Below are 21682 nucleotides of genomic sequence, written 5' to 3' on the forward strand. Positions count from 1 at the left end.
CGTGCGCGCGCGTGTGTGTGTGGGACGCTCAGCTAAATGCAGGCCAGATTGGGTCCTACATTGACTGTCACACTGTATGGTTTTTGAAAGAAAGTAAAGTACAAGTAAAACACATACAGACTGAAACACGATTATTTGAATCATCGCCTGGAGCCTGGCATTACATTACCATTTCTAAATGAGCCTTGGTCATTATAGCCAATTGGTAGTCATCGCTTACTGGGCCTCAGCAACTCGCCCCCTCAATAACAAATGAGAAGCAAGATGATCAAAACGCTGTGACTGGCAGGCGTGCTTCCTCTGCATTGTTAGTGGCCGTCCTGTCTGTAGAGCTTTAAGAAAAGGAGGATGCTACCTGAGCTAACTGACTTGAACTCAGTTCAAGTTGATTTACTTTAGTACTTACTGTATGTGTGTTGTTGGATAGTATCGTGTATATATATATATATATATATATATATATATATATATATATATATATATATATATATATATCTACTACTACTACTACTTTCGGCTGCTCCCGTTAGGGGTCGCCACAGCGGATCATCCGTTTCCATTTCTTCCTGTCTTCTGCGTATATATATATATACATATATAACTTTGTTTAAAGAAACACTCAACGGTAGGAAAAGTGCTCAACAAATAAGGAGCAAAATAATCCAGTGAGTCAAGTAAAGTCTTTATGAGCCAGTACAAGCCTGTTTCATGCCGGCTTTATATATATAAAATGATCATGAATGACTAGACTCACTAACCCTTGGCGAACCAGTCAGCCCCTTTAGTTGACTGGTTAGCGCAGTCGCCTGTGGTGCGGGCGACCTGGGTTTGCGTCCCAGCCGTGGCAGTTAGACTCATGCAGAGTCAAGGGGGGAGGGTGTAAGTAACCCATACGGAAGTATTGACAATGGTCAGGTTTTCGCTGTGATCGCTCAGATTTTCATGTATAAAGAGGTAAATGTATGGTGCATATATATATGCACCATACGTTTACTTCTTTACAGCCTTCGTGGCATTACGTTGCAAGGAATTTCATCACCTTCTTAAAATAATGGCCTAAATCATATTTCAAGTTTTTTAAAAAACAGAATAAACTGAAACTGAAACAAAATTTGCCAGTTTATTCTGTTTTTTTGAAAAACTTGAAAATATGACTTAGGCCATTATTTTAAGAAGGTGACGATTTGGAACTTGCAACTTGTCTCTAATCACAACCAGGTAGACTATATATAGATAGATAATTCTGACATTTTCAGAAAACAAGGATGGGATTTCTATCTATCTATCTATCTATCTATCTATCTATCTATCTATCTATCTATCTATCTATCTATCTATCTATCTATCTATCTATCTATCTATCTATCTATCTATCTATCTATCTATCTATCTATCTATCTATCTATCTATCTATCTATCTATCTATCTATCTATCTATCTATCTATCTATCTATCTCGCTAGCTACCTGTATGTGTGTGTGTGTGTGTGTGTGTGTGTGTGTGTGTGTGTGTGTGTTCTCCTTCTCTTTGTGATTTCGTACTGCAGGCTGTGCCACATACAGTTCATACCCTAACAGAGGTCTACACAAGGTCTCCTCTGGCCGCACCGGTGCCCAACACAACAACGCAGCGCACAGTGAATAATGTGGTGTGGCAGCAATGTCAGACGCACAGAAAATGAGAGCAAGCTGGAGGGCCAGATCCCAGGGATGAGGTCCTCCTCGCATCCAGGATCAGCAGGCTAGACATGAGCAATGCGCAGTACACTGAAACCTGCGGGGCCAAGGAGACAAAGTGTGGACAGACGAACACAGACAGGTAGGCTTCGGGTGACTTACCTATGGGGATGACCACTCCCAAAACAGCTACTGTCAGGTTCTCCCCCAGGAGGAAGTGTTCACTGCCAGCTAGAGAGAGAAAGAGAAAGAAAGAAAAGGGTTTGGGGGTTAGCATAAAAGGGCAACATAGAAGGAGACGGGCGAAACCGTGAAAGAGAAGATGGGGGGAGCAGAAGGGGGAGAAAGGGCAGAAGGGTAAATACGTAGATAAATAAGCAGAGAGCAGGAGTCGAGGATCATGTGTAGTGACTGTCAATTGAACAGTCATTCGACAAAAGATTGTTGATAATTTAGCAAATCGATTAATTGTTTTAGTCATTCTTCGAGTAAAAATACCAAACATTTGCAGGTTAGTTTCACAAATGCTAATATTTATTTGTCTTTCGCCTATACACGTATCATTATCTACTACTACTACTACTTTAGGCTGCTGCCGTTAGGGTTCGCCACAGCGGATCATCCATTTACATCCCTTCCTGTCCTCTGCATCTTCCTCTGTCACACCCGCCACCCGCATGTCCTCCCTCACCACATCCATAAACCTCCTCTTTGGTTTTCCTCTTTTCCTCTTCCCTGGCAGCTCCATCTTCAGCATCATCATCATCATCAGGTCGAGTAAAAATAACAAAAAAACAGTAAAAATAACAAAGCTACGGGAATGAAGGATGTGATATTTCAGCGGAAGAGCCAATCAATGACCAATGGTGAAACTCACAAGAGGCTGAGCGGAAGAAGCCTTTTGTGGTCAACGGTCAGGGTCACCAACTCAATCTGATACTGCTCACGTCCATAGTTGTAGCGAAACATGGACGTGTTTTAGGAAGACTCATCTTACTAAACAAGCTATCGAAAGAAAGATCTTCAGCATCCTTCCCCAATATACCCCGCATCTCTCCTCCACACATCTCTCCTCCATCTCAATCTTGCCTCTCTTGCTTAGTTTCCAAACCGTCCAACCTGAGCCATCCCTCTAATATACTCGTTCCTAATCCTGTCCTTCTTCGTCACCCCCAATGAAAATCTTAGCATCTTCAACTCTGCCACCTCCAGCTCCACCTCCTGTCTTTTCGTCAGTGCCACTGTCTCCAAACCATATAACATAGTTGGTCTCACAACCATCTTGTAAACCTTCTCTTTAACTCTTGCTGGTACCCTTCTGTTGCACATCACTCCTGGCACTCTTCTCTACCCACTCCACCCTGCCTGTACTCTCCTCTTCACCTCTCTTCTGCACTCCCCGTTACTTTGGACGGTTGACCCCCATTAAACTTATCCCCCTTCGCCACCTCTATTCCTTGCATCCTCACCATTGCATTAGCTTTTTTCTTTTCTTTTTTTTTGGCTCTTGGCAAAATAAACTAGGTAAGCAGTTTTAAGACATCACTTTGGGTTCTAGGAACTTGTGATGGGTATTTGTCAATATTTTTTTACATTTTATAGACTAAACGATAAACTGCATAATCATGAAAATTATCAGTAGATTAATTGATGGTGAAAATAAATGCTGGTTGCAGCACTAATCGTGTGTATACTATGCTCATGAGGGTTTTTGCAGAGAGAAACGTGTTTGTGTAAATGAGGGTGTAAAACTGAGAAACTGAGAATAAAACCATGAGCTGGTTGGTATTCATCAGCGAGGCATGTCCCCCCTCTCCTCTGGTGGAAGATGTGCTACCTTGACACTGCCCCTGACCCTCTGGGTATAATAACGATCCAGACTCCATTAGCCCAATGTCATCTCACGGCTTAAAGTATAAACCCATTTATGTGCTAACATATCAGCACATGCACATTAACGTACACATATATGCACACAAACACACACACAAACAGAAAGACCACACAATACAGTATGACCACACAGACAACGGTTTATGGAAGGGAAAGCAACATTTTCAAGGCCGCACGGAGCCATCGATTGCTTTCATCAAAGCCAGCCAAGCATGGCCAGCGGGGCTTGCAGATATCTCACTTTAATGTCGTCATTATGGCAAGGGTGAGGTTGTCAGTCACATGTTAGCTGGATTGGAGGGTGTGGTACTTGGCAGCCAACAACGGTTCTCAGGTGAACATAGAGCTTTGTCACAATGGCTGTAGCTCATCTTCTGGCCCCCTAATGGGCCAATCTACTGGTCCTAATCACACTGAGGTCAGCAAAGGTCAGCAAAGGACACATGAAAACAGCTCTCTGATGTAATCGGTTGGAATACAATGTTAGGTTTGCCCGCAGTGTAGGAATGGACATGTTTTACCAGTTATGAATATTATGCTATGCCTCATTATATAGAGACGTCACGTAGCCCCTGCCACCTGCTTGATGCTAGGTAGGTACATGAGAACAGCCATGATAGTGACAGGCTGCAGAATGCAATGGTGAAAGTAAGTATTCCTACACACACACACACACACACACGGCTTGACTCAACAGTGTACTGCCACCCACTTACAGTGATGTGAGACGCTGCTGTCCCCTGCAGAGGTGGTGGAGATGACCAGGGTAGTGGCGGTTGGGCTCAAACCTATGGCCTTTGAATCCTCCGGTACAGACCTGGCCGTAGTGAGGGGTGTGAGGGGCTCCGGAGCACCAGAAGGGGCTGTGGTCAGATGATCAACGGCATCCGCCTGAGACACTCCCCCTGGCACAGAGTCTATGGCCATAGTCACTTCAGTGCTGGCTGTAGAGGCCATGAGGGTTGGGGACAAGGGTGTAGTATCATTTCGCGGTGCAGCTAGAGGGATAGGTGGGGAAGAGAAGAAACATGGTCAAAATCTGTGATAAGACTCCGTTACATTGAGAACCTTCGTGAAAGATCTCTACTCAGTAAAATGCTTCGGCAAATAAGTCTGCATCTAAATGTAACTCAGTACATTAGCATGGAACGTATTCATTCATACATAAACAGATAAGAGATTTCCCAATAAATCGGAATTATGTGCAAGCACTCTCATGCCTTGCCAAACTGCTTAAGGCGATATTGACGTTTTAAAATGTCAGACACTGTCAATAATAGCTCCTCACCGGGTACGCAGCCTCTCATATCAGGCCCAAGGTCCTGTCCATCAGGGCAGGCACAGGTGTATTTAGGGGAGTGTTCAGTGATTTGAGGAGCCTTGAGACACAGGTACTCACAGCCTCCATTAGCCACACTGCCGAGATTACAGCTGTCTGGACCTGGGGGGGTTACAGGGATACACATAGAGAATCATGCATTGTCTTATTAATACAGTAATTGGAATGATGTTTGTTTTTTAAAAATGTTAAATCATTGGCACAGACATGAACACAAGAAGTGCTGAATTCACGGAAGGTTTGAGGAGTCGAACTGGTTCAGGCCTGTTCATATCCCATAGGAGCTCCTGAGCGTGTGTACATTATTTGGAAGGAAACATCTGTGTTATCTGGATGTTCTTTTGGCATTATATTGGGGCTAGTGTATTGTGGCAGATCATAATTTAAGGTACTTTACAAGTGAAATAAAATGGACCAAGAAAGGTGGCACATGTGTCCTATGCCCATAGTTTGTAATGGCTCACCTGGCACTATCTGAGGATTCAGTGCATGGTGAACTAGGGCAGAGTGAGTATTTACGGACAGATAAAGATTTTTTTCTTTTTTTATCCAACTAGAAAGAATGGCACGAGTTGTTTTTTTCGACTGTGACATTATCTTTTCTTTTTTTTTAATAAAAAAAATCTCATTCTTGTACTTTTACTTTAGCACTGGTTTTACTCTTAGATGCTTGTTTAGATGCACTTATGACCTCTGATGACTAGTAGTTCTCCTGATTTCCTACGTTAAATGCACTTATTGTAAGTCGCTTTGGATAAAAGCGTCGGCTAAATGACTGTCATGTAATGTAATCTACTGACACTGAGTCATATTTAAGCATATCACGTACGATCAACATGAAGATCCTTTGCCATTCCTGCAAACTTTCAGCAGCTTCTTTACACTCTTGGATACTGGCATGTTCAAATGGAGACAAGCAATCGTTCACAAAGCAGTCTAAGAGTCTAAAGCACTAAACGCCATCAATATAGGCTTTTGGCTGAGTTCATAACACTGCCCTATGACGCACAGGAACCAACTGCATGCAAGCAGGGCTTTTTAAACCGTGCAGGTCAACTCCGGCACCATTAGTACCAAAAATTGCACTTGTGTGTATTCAGTCTCCTTCAAGTGACACTTTTGCTTTTCTGAATAGGAAAAGTTATCTCTGTTAATATACAGCAAACTGCTGCTATTTTCTAATTTGAATCAGATTGAACCATTTTATTTCATGTCACTAATGCTGTTGTCTATTGAGGGCATCTGCTCTTATTTCTTTGCAGATTTTATAATCTGTATGGTGCATTAATGGTTAATGCCACTACTAACACTAGTAAAATAAAAAGTGTTTTGAGATTGGAAATGGTTCAATATAATGTCAAACTCTGGCACTGAGAGGTTCACTCTGCTCTTCTGTTGGATTAGGAGCCTTCTTTCTTTTCTAGTTCGCTGAATTTTATGGTCTTCACCTTAATCGGTCGTGCCATGAATGTTTTTTTCTCTCTCCCTTTTTTCTCCCCAGTTGTATCTGGCCAATTACCCCACTCTTCTGAACCGTCCCAGTTGCTGCTCCACCCCCTCTGCCGATCCAGGGACGGCTGCAGACTACCACATTGTCATATATCTAAGCCTCATTGAACTTAAGACTTCCAATCTTAAGTAGGTTAAGTGTGGGATTGTAAAGACGGATACTGAGTCAGGATGATAACACACAGCCAGTAAGTGGGCAAGTTGTGGGGGTTGCAGACAGGGACAAACGGAAAAACAGATAAACAGAAGCTACAGAAATCACAACTATCAGGTTAATTATGACAAGTGCTCATTACCGATTACCCTGCAAGGAAAAATTTGGTTTGAAGACCGAGGTTTCACAGACAAAAATGCTACTGCTAGGGGCCACACAAACAGAAACCCACGATATCGAAGCCCAACACACGCTGGTGTAGAAGCAGCACATTCAGTCAAACACCTCACATCAACTGCTGTCTGTAGCACAAACAGTTAGTAGCAGCTGGAGACGCTGACTTAATTATATTACTTGTCATATGTGCGAGAGTACTTTGCTTCAAGATTAATCACAAAAAAGCAGACACTGCTTGATTTCGTTTCTACAATGTGTTATGAGTTTCAGTCCAATATGAATGATGGGCCCAATTTGCCTTACATTGCATCTTCTGCACCTCAGTTGACTGTCATAATAATTTTGAAACTATATATGTTCAGCACTAGCTCTGGCCCTAAGAGTTCAACACTTTAGTGAACCACATTTACAAGCCAACGTTTTATTAATTCATGTGCTTGGTTTTGGCGGGGTCTGGAGAACAGACTGGGCTACACAGGTACAGCTCAGCAGACATCATCACAGAGGAAAGGGTGGGAAACCATTAGTGTAACCATACAAGCATGCAAACACCTACTGACAAACCACAGTTTTTCCTCTCTAGTGCACAAAAAACTCTTGTACACTTACACAGACACACACATACACATACACGCACCTTGTGGCTGGCGTAGTTGGTGGAAGACCACAATGTCATTAGGGTCATTGAGGTGTTCAGCCAGTGTATGGATGTCCCGGCCTGTCAGCCTGTTAGCTGTGTAGACTGCTTTCCTCTCTCTGTCTGTCCAGTAAATACGATCCTGGGGGGGGGCAGATAGGAAAAAATAAGTTCATTATTTGTACTTATTTTCTCCTTTATCTTGTCTTATGAAAACTCTGAGCCACATCATATGAGTGTATGTTCTTAGTATGTTAATGATAGTGTTTGTGTATACTTGCATGTATCATGAATGCGTGTTCTTGATGTGTGTGTGTGTGTGTATGTGTGTGTCTTGTGACTATGACTGATTCATTGTACTACTTTAATATGGGTGTTTATGGGATGCATTCTTGTTTGGTGCTGTGCTGAACTGTCTCTGTCTTTTGCTACATCTGGGATTATCGATAGATACACACAAATTGTGCATACTGCATTGCTGTGATTGTTTCCTGTAGTATGCTGCCTGGAGCATGCCACTTTTCAAGCCCCTTGAGGGTTTTTAGGCAATTATTCACATTCTCTTTCCAATTATACATTGCATCTTTTTAAAATTTTCATATGTTTAAATAAATAAATAAATAAACAAATATACAAACAAACAAACAAACAAACAAACAAACAAACAAACAAACAAACAAACAAGGGTGAACTTCTCAGGAGAGTTGTGTTTATAATGGTGAGAGAATGAGAGGGAAGGGGAGAAAAGATGATGTGTTATATAAGTAAACTATGTCAATATCTGATTATATAATCACAGTAATTGTTGCGAGCCCCTTTTTACATACATAAGCATCTTACAGCTTTCGTTTGAATGAGAGAGAGTGAAAGTTGGAGAACAACACAGGGAGACAGAGACAGAACGTCAAACACTGCCAAGAATGTGATTTTCCAGCAATTTAGCTTAAGTTCCACTTTATTGGAGGAAAAAACAGAATGCAAAAAACAAACAAAACATGGAGTAAAACCTGGGAGCTTTTGGAAAATGTCATGCGGTCAGTCAGTTTCGTTCCCTTTTGCACAAGATCAAATGGTCTTTGGCTACAAGTAAATCCTCGGTATACAGCTGAGCGATGAGACAATGACCACAACAGACATGCACATAGTACTTGTGATGCAGAAGGATGTGTGAGAGTGCTCTGCAGCCATTCTGCATCAGTGTCACGTTGTCCAAACAATCCCAACATCGCCGCAGTGGATTCACAGACAGCTGCACAGCAAGCAACCAAGAAAATGAGCTGAAATAGCCCGTCACAAAAGAACGGGCATTTCTGTTTTTTTATTTCTTAATGTTTTCATTGTCTGACGTATCCTTTCGCTCTCTCTCATGGGACAGAGAGGATTTACTAAAATTGGTAGGAGTTGAACCATTCAAATCCACCCAATTCGGGCAAAACAACTCAATGGCTAACGTCTGCTGAGGTTACCGTTTATTGATTTAAGTTTTATCTGTTTTTTCCTTTTCAATCTCTTGTTGGCAGCGAAGAGCCTTTTTGTGCCGTTGGCATAGAAACTACAGCCTCATCCAAAACCGGAGCAGCAAGACAACAAATCTTATCACACTGTTGTGTGTACTCGCATCTTCATGTGGGCTAATGCGCACGTGTGTGTGCATGCGCACGTTGCAAGCTGACTCACTGAATCAGGAATCATTGGCGATGTGAGGTAAGTAATAACAAAATGAGTCTGAGCCGATGTGCGTTTCACTGTAGGCTAACATCCTCAACAAAATGGACACCCTGTAGTCACGATATGGCAAAACATTGCAGAACCCGCCTCAAATAATTTTCACATCGAAGGGGGAATTCATTATCCATCTCCCAGGGCTGACCCAGACTGCACTGACAGTAGAGAGAAACGCCAAAAACAAATGAAGTGAGTTTGTGCTTTGGATGTCCTAACTGTGTTTACATTCTTATTTCAGAAACGCTACCACCTAGGGACAAACAAAAATACAAATGCTATCTATGAGTTATTTATTTATTTATTTTGGGGTTCTGTAGTATCACAAACTTTCTAAAAGTCGGGCATCTGGGTGGCATAGCGGTCTATTCCTTTGCCTACCAACATAGGGATCACTGGTTCGAATCCTCGTGTTACCTCCGGCTTGGTAGGGTGCCCCTACAGACACAATTGGCCGTGTCTGCAGGTGGGAAGGCAGATGTGGGTATGTGTCCTGGTCGTTGCACTAGCGCCTCTTCTGGTCAGTCGGGGCTGTTCGGGGGGGGGACTGGGGAGAATAGGGTGATCCTCCCACGCACGACATCCCCCTGGTGAAACCTCTTACTGTCAGGTGAAAAGAAGTGGCTGGCGACGCCACATGTATCAGAGGAGGCATGTGGTAGTCTGCAGCCCTCCCCGGATCGGCAGAGGGGTTGGAGCAGTGACCGAGACGGCTCGGAAGAGTGGGGTAATCGGCCAAGTACAATTGGGAAGAAAAAGGGGGAAAAAAATCCCCCCGGTAAAAAAAATAGTCATTCATTTACTGAGCAAGGATCATAGACCCTCCCGCTCACAAAACCACATCCAGAACTAATTGTGTATTTTCAAAACGGTGTGGTTGAAAATACACAAAGTTTTCTTCGCACTATAAGACCTGCATTTTTTTGGTGATGTAAGATTTCCATCCGCCACGTAGCACTGTGGAAACTCTCCCCTGATGCTTCAATCCTTTTGAGACCAATCCCCCTGTAGGTGGTCCCTCAGAGGAGTAAGCCACAGGGACAATGTTATTACCACCCAGTTTAAAGTGGCTGTGACAGTCCCCCAGTGTCAACAGAAAATAGGGATCCCAGGGAGGCATTTGTGTGCACACACACATGTATCAACACACAAAGCACACCCACCCACACACACATGCATAAGCAGACATGAATACATGTACACGTATATAGCCTATAAGGCCACAGATCCAGACTGCAAGACCGAGAGAGTAGATTTTCTGCAGAACAAATGAGTGTGCTGTGTGTGCATGCTTGTGCATTTTTTGCATGAGTGAGTGTGTGTGTGTGTGTGTGTGTGTGTGTGTGTGTGTGTGTGTGTGTGTGTGTGTGTGTGTGTGTGTGTGTGTGTGTGTGTGTGTGTGTATAAGACAAAGCAAGAGAGGCAAGATTGAGATGGCTTGGACATGTGTGGAGGAGAGATACTGGGTATATTGGGAGGATGCTGAATATGGAGCTGCCAGGGAAGAGGAAAAGAGGAAGGCCAAAGAGGAGGTTTATGGATGTGGTGAGGGAGGACATGCAGGTGGCTGGTGTGACAGAGGAAGATGCAGAGGACAGGAAGAGATGGAAACAGATGATCCGCTGTGGCAACCCCTAACGGGAGCAGCCTAAAGTAGTAGTAGTAGAGTGTGTGTGTGTGTGTGCGTGTGTGTGAAGTATGTTTTTCCACTGATGAATTTCCCTGCAGGATTGACAAGCCATTAACAGAGCTAGACAGCTAAAGGCCAAAGAGCTGCCCAAAGCATCAAACACACACACACACACACACACACACACACACACACACACACACACACACACACACACACACACACACACACACACACACACACACACACACACACACACAAGGACTGAACATAAGTGATATTAAACAGTCTTTAAAACCCATAGTCAAGCAACAGTAATGAGTGGTAATGAGAATTATGCTGATATGATGAGCTGTGTCTGGCTTAAGCATATCACCGAAATGCATCTGAGCTCTCAGGAGAAACCTGTGACACACACACACACACACACACACACACACACACACACACACACACGCACACACGCACACACACACAAGTGCAGATAGACACACCTCGAAAACGGCCAGAGCATACGGGTGTCCGAGCCTCTCTGCGGAGGACAGGTGTGTTCTGTGGTGAGCTCCGTTCAGGTCTACGCTGGCTATCAGGTGCAACTTGGAATCCACCCAGTACAGACGCCTGTTGGCTACGTCTGATACATGCAGATACATACACAGATCAAGAGACACAAACACACCGACAATCAGAGAAAGGGCTTTTCAAAGTTGAGAAGAAATTGATTTTCTACACAGTAAACAGTCCTACACTCTGCCCCACCAATCCCTAAAGGTGATACTGATCACGCTTTAAAACGCCAATCCTCCCGACTAAACCACAGCAAGTTTTACAGCGAGCAATCCATAACTCCCAAACACTTTAAAATAGCCTTCAAAAAAACACTGCTTGACTAAGTGATTCTCCTCCATTACCACTCTCATACAACATTCATCCATAACATCCCAGTTTAAATCGACCTTTTGTTTACCACAGACGCACCGATTAAACAGGGCTGCTTTTTTCCCCCCGCTGTTTTTACACACATTGACATGTAGATAACAGTAATCCTGGAAAAAATCGGCGTAAAATAGCAATAATCCTGCGTGGCATATGACATCAGGAGAATGAAACACAGCACGTCTGCTCTCACCCAGAGTAATGCCGGTGGGCCATTCGATATTGTCAGCCACCAGGACCTGCCGGTCCACTCCGTTCATCCCAGCCTTCTCTATCCTGGCTTGTGTGCCCCAACTTGACCAGTACATGAAGCTGGACAGGACAAAGAAAGCAGTAATTTATCACTGGAGCTGAGCCTATGCCAAAAAAAAAAGAAAGAAAAAGAAATACATCATGCAAATATTTATTAGTTTTCAGTCTTCGGGGTGTTTTTTTTTTTTTGGGTGGCATAAATATTGTAATTTGGTGTTATGTAGTTGCCAAAAACGTTGAAAACGGATCACTGATGTGTGTAGGCAGATAATTTTTTAACGATAAGCTTGTTATTTTGCTTTTTGACAAGGTTTGGAGCGTCTAACTATAGATGCCACACAAGTACACGCTGACACAAATTCACAATGCTTTCCAGATTAGCACTGATGATCTGGGGCAAAGTATGAGTCATGTTTTACTTGTTCACATTCTCCCCATCTAAAGATCATCATGACCTCCAGACATGTTTCTAATAAACTGGATATACTACATGTAGCAGGAATTCAGTTCTCTGAGTCTTTAAAACTCCTACTTTTAAAGTAAAAACACTGTCAATCTGCATCTGCATGAATGAGAATGATCCATAAACACCTGCCACAAGATGCCACAGAGGCCCCTTGTGCACACACACTAACATTTTGAAGATTATCCACATTGCTTAACACAAATCACATGTTCTATACATAATTCGAATTGTTTGAATTTTGCATTGCATACTGTTTGTGCACCAAAAGTGATGCTTTAAATCTTTTCTGTTATGGCCACATCTCAAATACATCATTCATGTTTATAATGATGATTGATAAAGTCATGGCCAGAGCAACTTTATGAACAACAAAAATGTTTCATCAAAACATAGGATGATGTGGGACCGAATCTAAAATCATGTAGAATTTATCTGGGTCCCCATATGACAACAATTCTAGTGCATTATCATTACATTTATTTTATGGACCCCCCCCCCTTTTTATTCCCCTCCCAATTGTATTTGGCCAATTACCCCACTCTTCTGAGCCGTCCCGGTCGCTGCTCCACCCCCTCTGCCATTTCGGGGAGGACTGCAGACTACAACATGCCTCCCCTGATACATGTGGAGTTGCCAGTCGCTTCTTTTCACCTGACAGTGAGGAGTTTCGCCAGGGGGACGTAGCGCATGGGAGGATCATGCCATTCCCCCCAGTTCCCCCCCCCCCCAAACAGGCGCCCCGAGCGACCAGAGGAGGCGCCCCAAGCGACCAGAGGAGGCGCTAGCGCAGCGATCAGGACACATACACACATCCAGCTTCCCACCCGCAGACACTGCCAATTGTGTTTGTAGGGACGCCCGACCAAGCTGGAGGTAACACAGGGATTCGAACCGGCGATCCCGGTGTTGGTAGCTAACGAAATAGACCGCCATGCCACCCGGATGTCCATCATTACATTTTTAACCACAGAGTAACACTGAGTCTACAACTTGGGATCCAGATAGAAGAAAATCCAGCAAAGCCAGATGTGGGTTCACTGACCACATCTCACTTATCATCGGCTTCATTGTCACAGGGAGGGGACAAATTTTGTGCTGGGGGGAAAAAAGTAGAACTAAAAATGTCCTTAATCCTATTCTCAACAAATAATAACCATCATCAGACAGATATTTGCACACACAGTGTGTAACATCACATGGAGGACAGGCATACTGTTGGAGATTGTTTTGTTTTTCAAATGAAATTGATATTTGCATTCAGAATGTAGAAATGTTATATTACAAAACAGGCACATACATCTATACACACACACACACACACACACACACACACACACACACACACACACACACACACACACACACACACACACACACACACACACATGCTGTAAGGCATACATATCTATCCCCTTACTCCTCACCCATGGTGGGGGTCCAGGGCTATAGCTCTGGGCTCGCTGAGCTCTGTACTGATGAGGACGCGTCTCTTGGAGCCGTCCACCGAGGCCACTGAGATGGACTTGTCTGCGGAGTCGGTCCAGTAGATATTGTGCTGGAGCCAGTCCAGAGCCAAGCCTACAGGGGACTGCAGCGAGGAGTCCACCAGGGGGACCTGCTGGGACGGTTCCCTGGCCTCGTGGATGAAGGCACTGGAGAATATTTGGAGGGTTAATAAAGGATATGGCCAAGGTGAGGATGGAGAGTTTGGAAGGAGAGGTCAATACAGATGAATAAATCCATGACCGCAGTTAAAAATCAAGGAAATGAAACACGTAAAAAGTCATGAATAACCCCACGCCTCACACACACCACACATAAAACAGTACAAACACCAATGACTTAAGATGGCAGGGGAGCATAACTGAATACCAGTCACACATCCTTACAGCTGTTATCTTCTCATGGTGACATTAAAGCATGGAGGAGAACATGACTGCTCTGTGGGTTGCAGCCTCTGGCAAATCAACTAAATGGGTTTGTCTAATGGTGAGCATCCCTAGTGCACCCCTCGCTAATGATCTGACCCCTGGTAAAGGTGCGAGGTCCAAGGGGCAGGTGTGTGTCCTCCTGAACGAGAAATTTCAACCCCCCAACAGGGACCTTTCCTTTTGGCATCTGTTTCATAAAGAGATCGCTGTGCTCCAATTAAACTTGTTCTCCAGGGAGAAAAGGTGAAGACGCTTACATTGTGAGAGGCACACTTTTCTTCGGCGATGAAGAACGCTGTTTTTCATCGGTCCATTGGAATAAAGTCGACAATGTCAAATGAACTGACATTTGCACAACTGTAGTCTCGCTCAAGGCCATGCATTTTTCAATCTAGTGAAATCTCTCAAGGCATGGCAAGAAAATGGTTGACATGCTCAAAGGTTGGTGTTACAGTCATTTACATTACATTACATTACAGTCATTTAGCAGACGCTTTTATCCAAAGTGACTTACAATAATTACATTACATACATTGCATTACAGTCATTAATAGCACAACCACATCTTAGTCTAAAACTAAAATCAGGTCCTGTGAAGCTGAAATTTTGTATTTTTAAATGTAGGCCTGTTATAACCTAAGGCTTCTGCTCTAAGATAAAGTGTCAACTCCTAAACTCAGTTTCTCCTCTAAGCTCAAGTTTCTCCTCTCAGCTCAAGTTTCTCCTCTAAACTCAAGTTTCTCCTCTCAGCTCAAGTTTCTCCTCTAAACTCACGTTTCTCCTCTAAGCTCAAGTTTCTCCTCTAAACTCAAGTTCCTCCTCTAAGCTCATGTTTCTCCTCCAAGCTCAAGTTTCTCCTCTAAACTCAAGTTTCTCCTCTAAACTCACATTTCTCCTCTAAACTCAAGTTTCTCCTCTAAGCTCAAGCTTCTCCTTGAAACTCAAGTTTCTCCTCTAAACTCACATTTCTCCTCTAAGCTCACGTTTCTCCTCCAAGCTCAAGTTTCTCCTCTAAGCTCAAGTTTTTCCTCTAAGCTCAAGTTTCTCCTCTAAACTCACATTTCTCCTCTAAGCTCACGTTTCTCCTCTAAGCTCAAGTTTCTAGTTTAAACCTCAGACCTCCTTGTTGAACTCATGCGTCTACTCAGACCAGAACTAGTTTACCTGTAGATCTTTCGGTGGAAGCGGTCACACCAAAAGATGCGGTTGTTGGCGACATCCAAGTCAAGAGCCACAGCATTTTTCTGGGTTGATACCACTTGGCTGTAATCCTTCTTCACCAGATCAATGCGACGGATTTCATGTCGGTTGGTAAAGAGCAAGTAAGGACTCTTTCCTGAAAGGTAAATACAAAGCAAAAAAAAATAAAAAAGGATATAGGGTGTCATCAAGCGTTTATCCTCTGAAACTTTCAGTAAAAACATGGATTCAAACAGCATCTGACAGAGAATCAGAGCCTTGCCTACAGCTTTATATGAGACTCAATGGCCTCTTGGCCAGAGGATGGAAGACATGAGAGAAAAGAGAGACATCGATCAGCCTGGAAAATTGGCATTTCAACGTGGCATCAAAATGTTGACATGGATGTGAAGCAGCGACTGCAAGTCCACGACTGACTACAGACTGTTCATTGACAAATATGAGGGCATGGCTTCACTGAGCTGTCAAAACCACTAATGTTTAATATGCATTTATGACACCACAACTGAGATCCTGAATGTCATTTCCTGAATACATAACACTGCAAAGCCAGCTGGCAGGATACAGGTCAGTTTTCTGAAACACTGATGGGGGGGGGTGGTGTGTGTGTGTAATCCATCATTATATATGGCTGACTGGTTGGTCTATTTATCAGTCTGTCTGTTTTCATCAGTGGACTCCTATTATGTTATGTTTTCCTTGTAAATATACATGGGGGGGGGGGTGACTTTACACCAGCCTGCATTTCTTTAAAATAGCAAGCGGTCAGCTAATACTCACACGCATGTGCATAGCATGCATGCTTGCAAATGCACAAATACAGATGCAAGACCACAACAACAAAATCTCTCACATGAACACACACACACACACACACACACACACACACAAATACATGCATAAGCTGTCAGGCCTCTGAAAAAAAATTACTGAGACAAGTCTATGAAACAATAATTTCCACCAAGGATAGATAAACACGCTTAAAAATTATAAACACCTCGGTCATTGACTTCTTAACTTTCCTGAGCCAATTAGCACAGAACAACAAGGATCAGTGTATATCTGGCTAAAATGCCACAGTGGGACTGGAACAAATCTCACACTCAATATATCTCATACGAAACATATTTTACTTTTTCACATTTCTCCCCGTCAACAGAATTATGACAAACTCCAGAGGCATAGTTCCTCAAATCTTAGACTATAAATTAGATTAATATGAACCCAGCTCTGCAGATCTAGACATTAAGTAAACAATGCTTCACAAATAGGAGTAGATAGATGCCTAAACATTTCTCCACATCTTATCTGTGCCTGGCACCGGATAACACAGAAGACCCTCGCGTGCATGCACGCACGCATGCACACACATGCACACACACACACGCACACACACACACACACACACACACACACACACACACGCAGACATTTTAAAGATTCACTACATTGTTGGTCAAAATCCTATATATTCTACATTACATAGTATGTTTGAATCTGGACTTGCATACTGTTTGATATACTATGCAACATGCTATGTTTTCATTATCGTATGACCCCTACAGAGTGATGTATTCATTTGTTTCTGTTACTGGCACATTTCAAATACTATGCTGGTCATGTTTAGACTTGATGGAGGGGTAATAACTTGCAATTTTGATACCAGTTTATAGTTTATTCACTCTAAACCAGCCAAGGATTAAACTCCATGACATACAGCCCAGGCTGAGGCCCCGCTCAAGATATGGGGCCTCCACACCGGCAGTCTCTCTCTCTCTCTCTCTCTCTCTCTCTCTCTCTCTCTCTCTCTCTCTCTCTCTCTCTCTCTCTCTCTAGAACTTGGTCTCTCGCTCTCTTTCTCCCTCTCTCTAGAACCTTGGTCTCTCTCTCATGTCATTTGTTCAGTGATGATGAATTAATTTTTAGTGATGTTTTCAGATAATGTTATTTTTGTCTATTTCTGAGTCTTTGTTTCAAAGCTGCTGTAAATGTGTGACATTGTATTAAAGTTGTTTTTTAAAAAGTCAAAAAAGTCTCTCTCTCTCTCTCTCTCTCTCTCTCTCTCTCTCTCTCTCTCTCTCTCTCTCTCTCTCTCTCTCTCTCTCTCTCTCTCTCTCTCTCTCTCTCTCTCTCTCTCTCTCTCTCTCTCTCTCTCTCTCTCTCTCTCTCTCTCTCTCTCTCTCTCTCTCTCTCTCTCTCTCTCTCTCTCTCACACACACACACACACACAAACACACACACACACACACACACAACAATTCCTCAGTTTAGTCGTGTTTAAATTGTAAGACCAGAGCCTGAGCCAAATCTAACTCGCCTATGTCATCAGCGCCAAGAGTCCAATCACTACAAAGTCTCATCACCTACTCCGAGTGGCTTAAGCACACTTCAACCCACCTGACCATGCCGAGCCAACGCATCCAAACCCTGGGTGCCCGCCCCTCCCCACTTTCTATCAACAGACTTATAGTAAACTAATTTTATGCTTAATTCATAACCAGTGCTGTTGTGTTGAAGTGATCATCTTTGGTTTACCATAGTCCAATTTATAGCATAGTATTGTCTGTTTCTTGTTCTGAACTTTCTCCACAGTTAAAGCAGATCAGACATTGCTTAAAACCATTTTGCAATTAAGTCACTAACTTCGAAAAAGACGCATTATTGTGTTTAAGCAAGTTAGCTGAACGTTGCCGATACAGACTTCTAGAGACTGAACTGTAATTATGGGTCAAATACTGTGTTATATTCCTGTAATCAGACGGCAGTATTCCCCATCCACAAGTATCCAATTTATTTCCCTATTCATTTACTTTTATCCATTTGTTCTGTTCATGTTTACTTTCCTCATTTCTTATATTCATTTCTTTGTGATGCTTCATCAATCCATTGTTTCATGTGGTGACACACATTTTAGTGAATAAACAAATGCCCAAATTGATGAAGGGATGACTCTTGTGCATTTGTGTGAGTCTATTTTTGTGAGACTTTTATCAGAATTGAAGCAACTACGGCCATAGTTGTTACACACCTTTAAATGCTCTGACTTAATTTTACAGGCGTGAGCAACACAGTCATTTGAAAGAACACAGAGCCCTGAATACTAATCTTAAATTTAAATTCATTAATTAATCGTCTCACTCCCTTTCAAATTCACACATTCACTGAGGTATAACACCCCTAACACGCTACATATAAGAGGTAGAGGAACAGCGTGTGACTTCAGAGAATATCTAATTGTGCCTCCAGTGGTGATACTCCTTTGTGTTGTAACATCTGTGTTAATCCTACCTCTGTTTTTCAGTGGTATGGTAATGAGGTAGCAGTGGCAGCAGCTTATCTCTAGAAACAGATATGAAGTCCCCACCTTTAACGGCTTGCAAGCCTCAGATTCTTTTTTTTTTTTTTTGGATTTTTTTTTCCCTTTTTCTCCTCAATTGTATCTAGCCAATTACCCCACTCTTCTGAGCCGTCCCGTTCGCTGTCGCCCCCCCCGACCCCCCCGCTGATCCGAGGGGGGCTGCAGACTACCACGTCTCCTCCGATATATGTGGAGTCGCCAGCTGATTCTTTTCACCTGACAGTGAGGAGTTTTGCCAGGGGGACGTAGCATGCGGGAGGATCACGCTATTCCCCCCAGTTCCTCCTCCCTGAACAGGCGCCCCGACCAACCAGAGGAGGCGCTAGTGCAGCGACCAGGACACATACCCACATCCGGCTCCCCACCTGCAGACACGGCAAATTATGTCTGCAGGGACACCCGACCAAGCCGGAGGCAACACAGGAATTCGAACTGGCGATCCCTGTGTTGGTAGGCAACGGAATATTGACTGCTATGCTACCTGGACGCCCGCAAGCCTCAGATTGTTTTTAGGATTTTTTTCTCGGACAGCCAGTCACACTCACAGTCTCATGGTACAGGTAGTCTCATATTCTCACTTTCTCTTTATCTATCGCTACAGCTCCCCTTTCCCCACCTGGTGTGTGAATAATGAGAGTTTCTGTTAACTTACAGGCTAAGATGTTGTCAAGGTATGCACTTACACTGATGTCATGCTCTGTGAGAAATGTACAAATGAGCATGTGCGAAAAAAAACAAAACAAAAAACCTCTTCCGGTTCAAGCAACAGTGATGATGAGCATGTGCAATTATTCCTCTGTGAAGTCTGTGTAATTAAACTGGTTTTCTTACACTTATGATGACAGTGCCAATAGGTTATGGGCCCAGGAGGAAACTTGGAAGTCGATGGCACCAGCTATACTTCAATTGAGATGAAAAGAATTACGAGTTATGGGAAATGAAGTTCTTGGGCCATCTGTGTTTTCTAGGGCTAAAGGGGACCATACTGAATGAGCCAAGGCCTAATGAGGAACAGGAGGAAGAGAACAAGGATGCTAAGAAAAATGAAGAAACCTATGCTGAACTGATACAGCTTTCGGATGACAAAAGCCTTTCCCTGATTATGAGAGAAGCAGCAGACGATGGGCGAAAAGCACTGCAGACATTGAGGGAGCATTACGCAGATAAAGGGATGCCACATGTGATTAGCCTCTACTCAGAGCTAACATCTCTCCAGAAAGCCACCAACGTGAGCGTTACAGACTGTGTAATTCATAGAGAGATGGCTATTACAGCACTGAGAAATGCTAAGGAGATGATAAGCAATTGGGTTTTGATTGCTCTGATTCTGAAAGGTTTTCCCCGAATCATTTAAGCCGTTTGCCATCCACATTATAAAGGTGATAAGAAGATAAATTTTGGTGAGTTCAAGACCAACTTGAGGAGTTATGAGAGCACCGAGAAGTTTAATGCCAACTTGACTGATGACAAAATAATGAAGGCAAGTGACTGGGTGAGGGGGAGAGATAAAGACGGCTCAGAGATAACCTACTGCAACTACAGCCAGAGAGGGCATGAGGCCTGGGAATGTACTGATGAGCGTACTGATGTACTGATGAGCTGATGAACAGGAACAGTGGTGCAGTTTTTGAAAGAGCTCCAAGGAGAGAATGTGAAACAAGCAACCAACACTGAAGAACACACATTTACATTCAAAATAAGTGACCCCCAGGTTTGTGGACCAGAATAGAAAGGCCTAATGGTCAATACAGGAGCAACATCACATATAATCACGGACATTGAGAAGTTAAAGGAGTTTGTCTTGATGCATGCTAAATAATCAAGGTAAGAAAGTGCCAGAAAGTTGAATCAGTTCATCTGGAAAAGGATGTTGTCAGAATACAGAATAGATCCTGCCATGTTATGGCATCTTCTCCAGTTACAAAAAAAGAACAGAGGTGTAGTCATCCTTGCCAAATGTACATTTCAATATATGGATCTGGGATCTCGGAGCGATACGGACGGGAGTGTTGCTTACATAAAAACAGTAGTAAATGGGACAAAAATAGCATTTCTCTGTATGCTCAAAATATATATGATGCTGAATTCTATAACAACTTAACTAATACAACACTTTAATTATCTGAATTAGCTCTAATAATAGGGGGTGACTTTAATGCAGTCTGACTACACTCTTTGGACAGAACTGGGATCACTGAGTCCAGAGAATGTCTGGCATCTAGTGCATTATGGAAATGGGCTATAGATTGTTTTGTTTTAGATGCTTGGCAGACTGCACATCTCTCAGGGAAATAATTTACTTGTTCCTCTTCACGACATCAATCTTTTTCTCATATTGATTATATTCTCGTCTCTACACAGCTTTATGATGAGATTTCAGATCTTGATTTACTCCCCATATCTCTCTCAGGTCAAAGAGCTGTGACAGGTAAAATAACCATTCTCTCTACTCCAAAAGGTGAAGCACATTGGTGTTTCAATTCCACACACTGCAGAATGAAACCTTCCTAAAAGAAATGAAAGAACAATTAGACAATTTACTACAATGAATAAATGATCAGTGGAAGTTCCCGGTATTCTGTGAAAGCCGTTGAAAGGTTGCATCAGGGATAAAACAATTGGGTTTGCCTCCAATCTAAATAAATCCAGACTGCAGCATATTCAGAAATTAGAAAAATACATTTTTGAAGTAGAAAACATAATGGCCTTGAATGTTACACCGAAGTTAGTGCTTAAGAGGGAGATACTCATCAAAGACCTCAATTATGCACTCAGACACAGAGCAGACTTCCTCATGCATAG

The 21682-nt window shown here is 42.9% G+C and overlaps 1 protein-coding gene across 1 annotated transcript in view; it reads right to left on the reverse strand.

Annotated features, from left to right (window-relative positions):
- The window catches only part of LOC130123413 (low-density lipoprotein receptor-related protein 8-like), a 156117-nt gene that overhangs the window by 509 nt on the left and 133926 nt on the right, over positions 1-21682 (reverse strand). The window contains exons 10-17 of the mRNA XM_056292565.1: positions 15487-15658; positions 13816-14043; positions 11867-11985; positions 11232-11371; positions 7386-7527; positions 4858-5010; positions 4286-4567; positions 1839-1907 (exon numbers count right to left, since the gene is read on the reverse strand). Coding sequence (XP_056148540.1) covers positions 1839-1907; positions 4286-4567; positions 4858-5010; positions 7386-7527; positions 11232-11371; positions 11867-11985; positions 13816-14043; positions 15487-15658 — 1305 coding nt within the window. The remainder of the gene's footprint in view (positions 1-1838; positions 1908-4285; positions 4568-4857; positions 5011-7385; positions 7528-11231; positions 11372-11866; positions 11986-13815; positions 14044-15486; positions 15659-21682) is intronic.

The sequence above is a fragment of the Lampris incognitus genome, chromosome 14 (assembly GCF_029633865.1).
Source record: "Lampris incognitus isolate fLamInc1 chromosome 14, fLamInc1.hap2, whole genome shotgun sequence".
Lineage (NCBI taxonomy): Eukaryota > Metazoa > Chordata > Actinopteri > Lampriformes > Lampridae > Lampris > Lampris incognitus.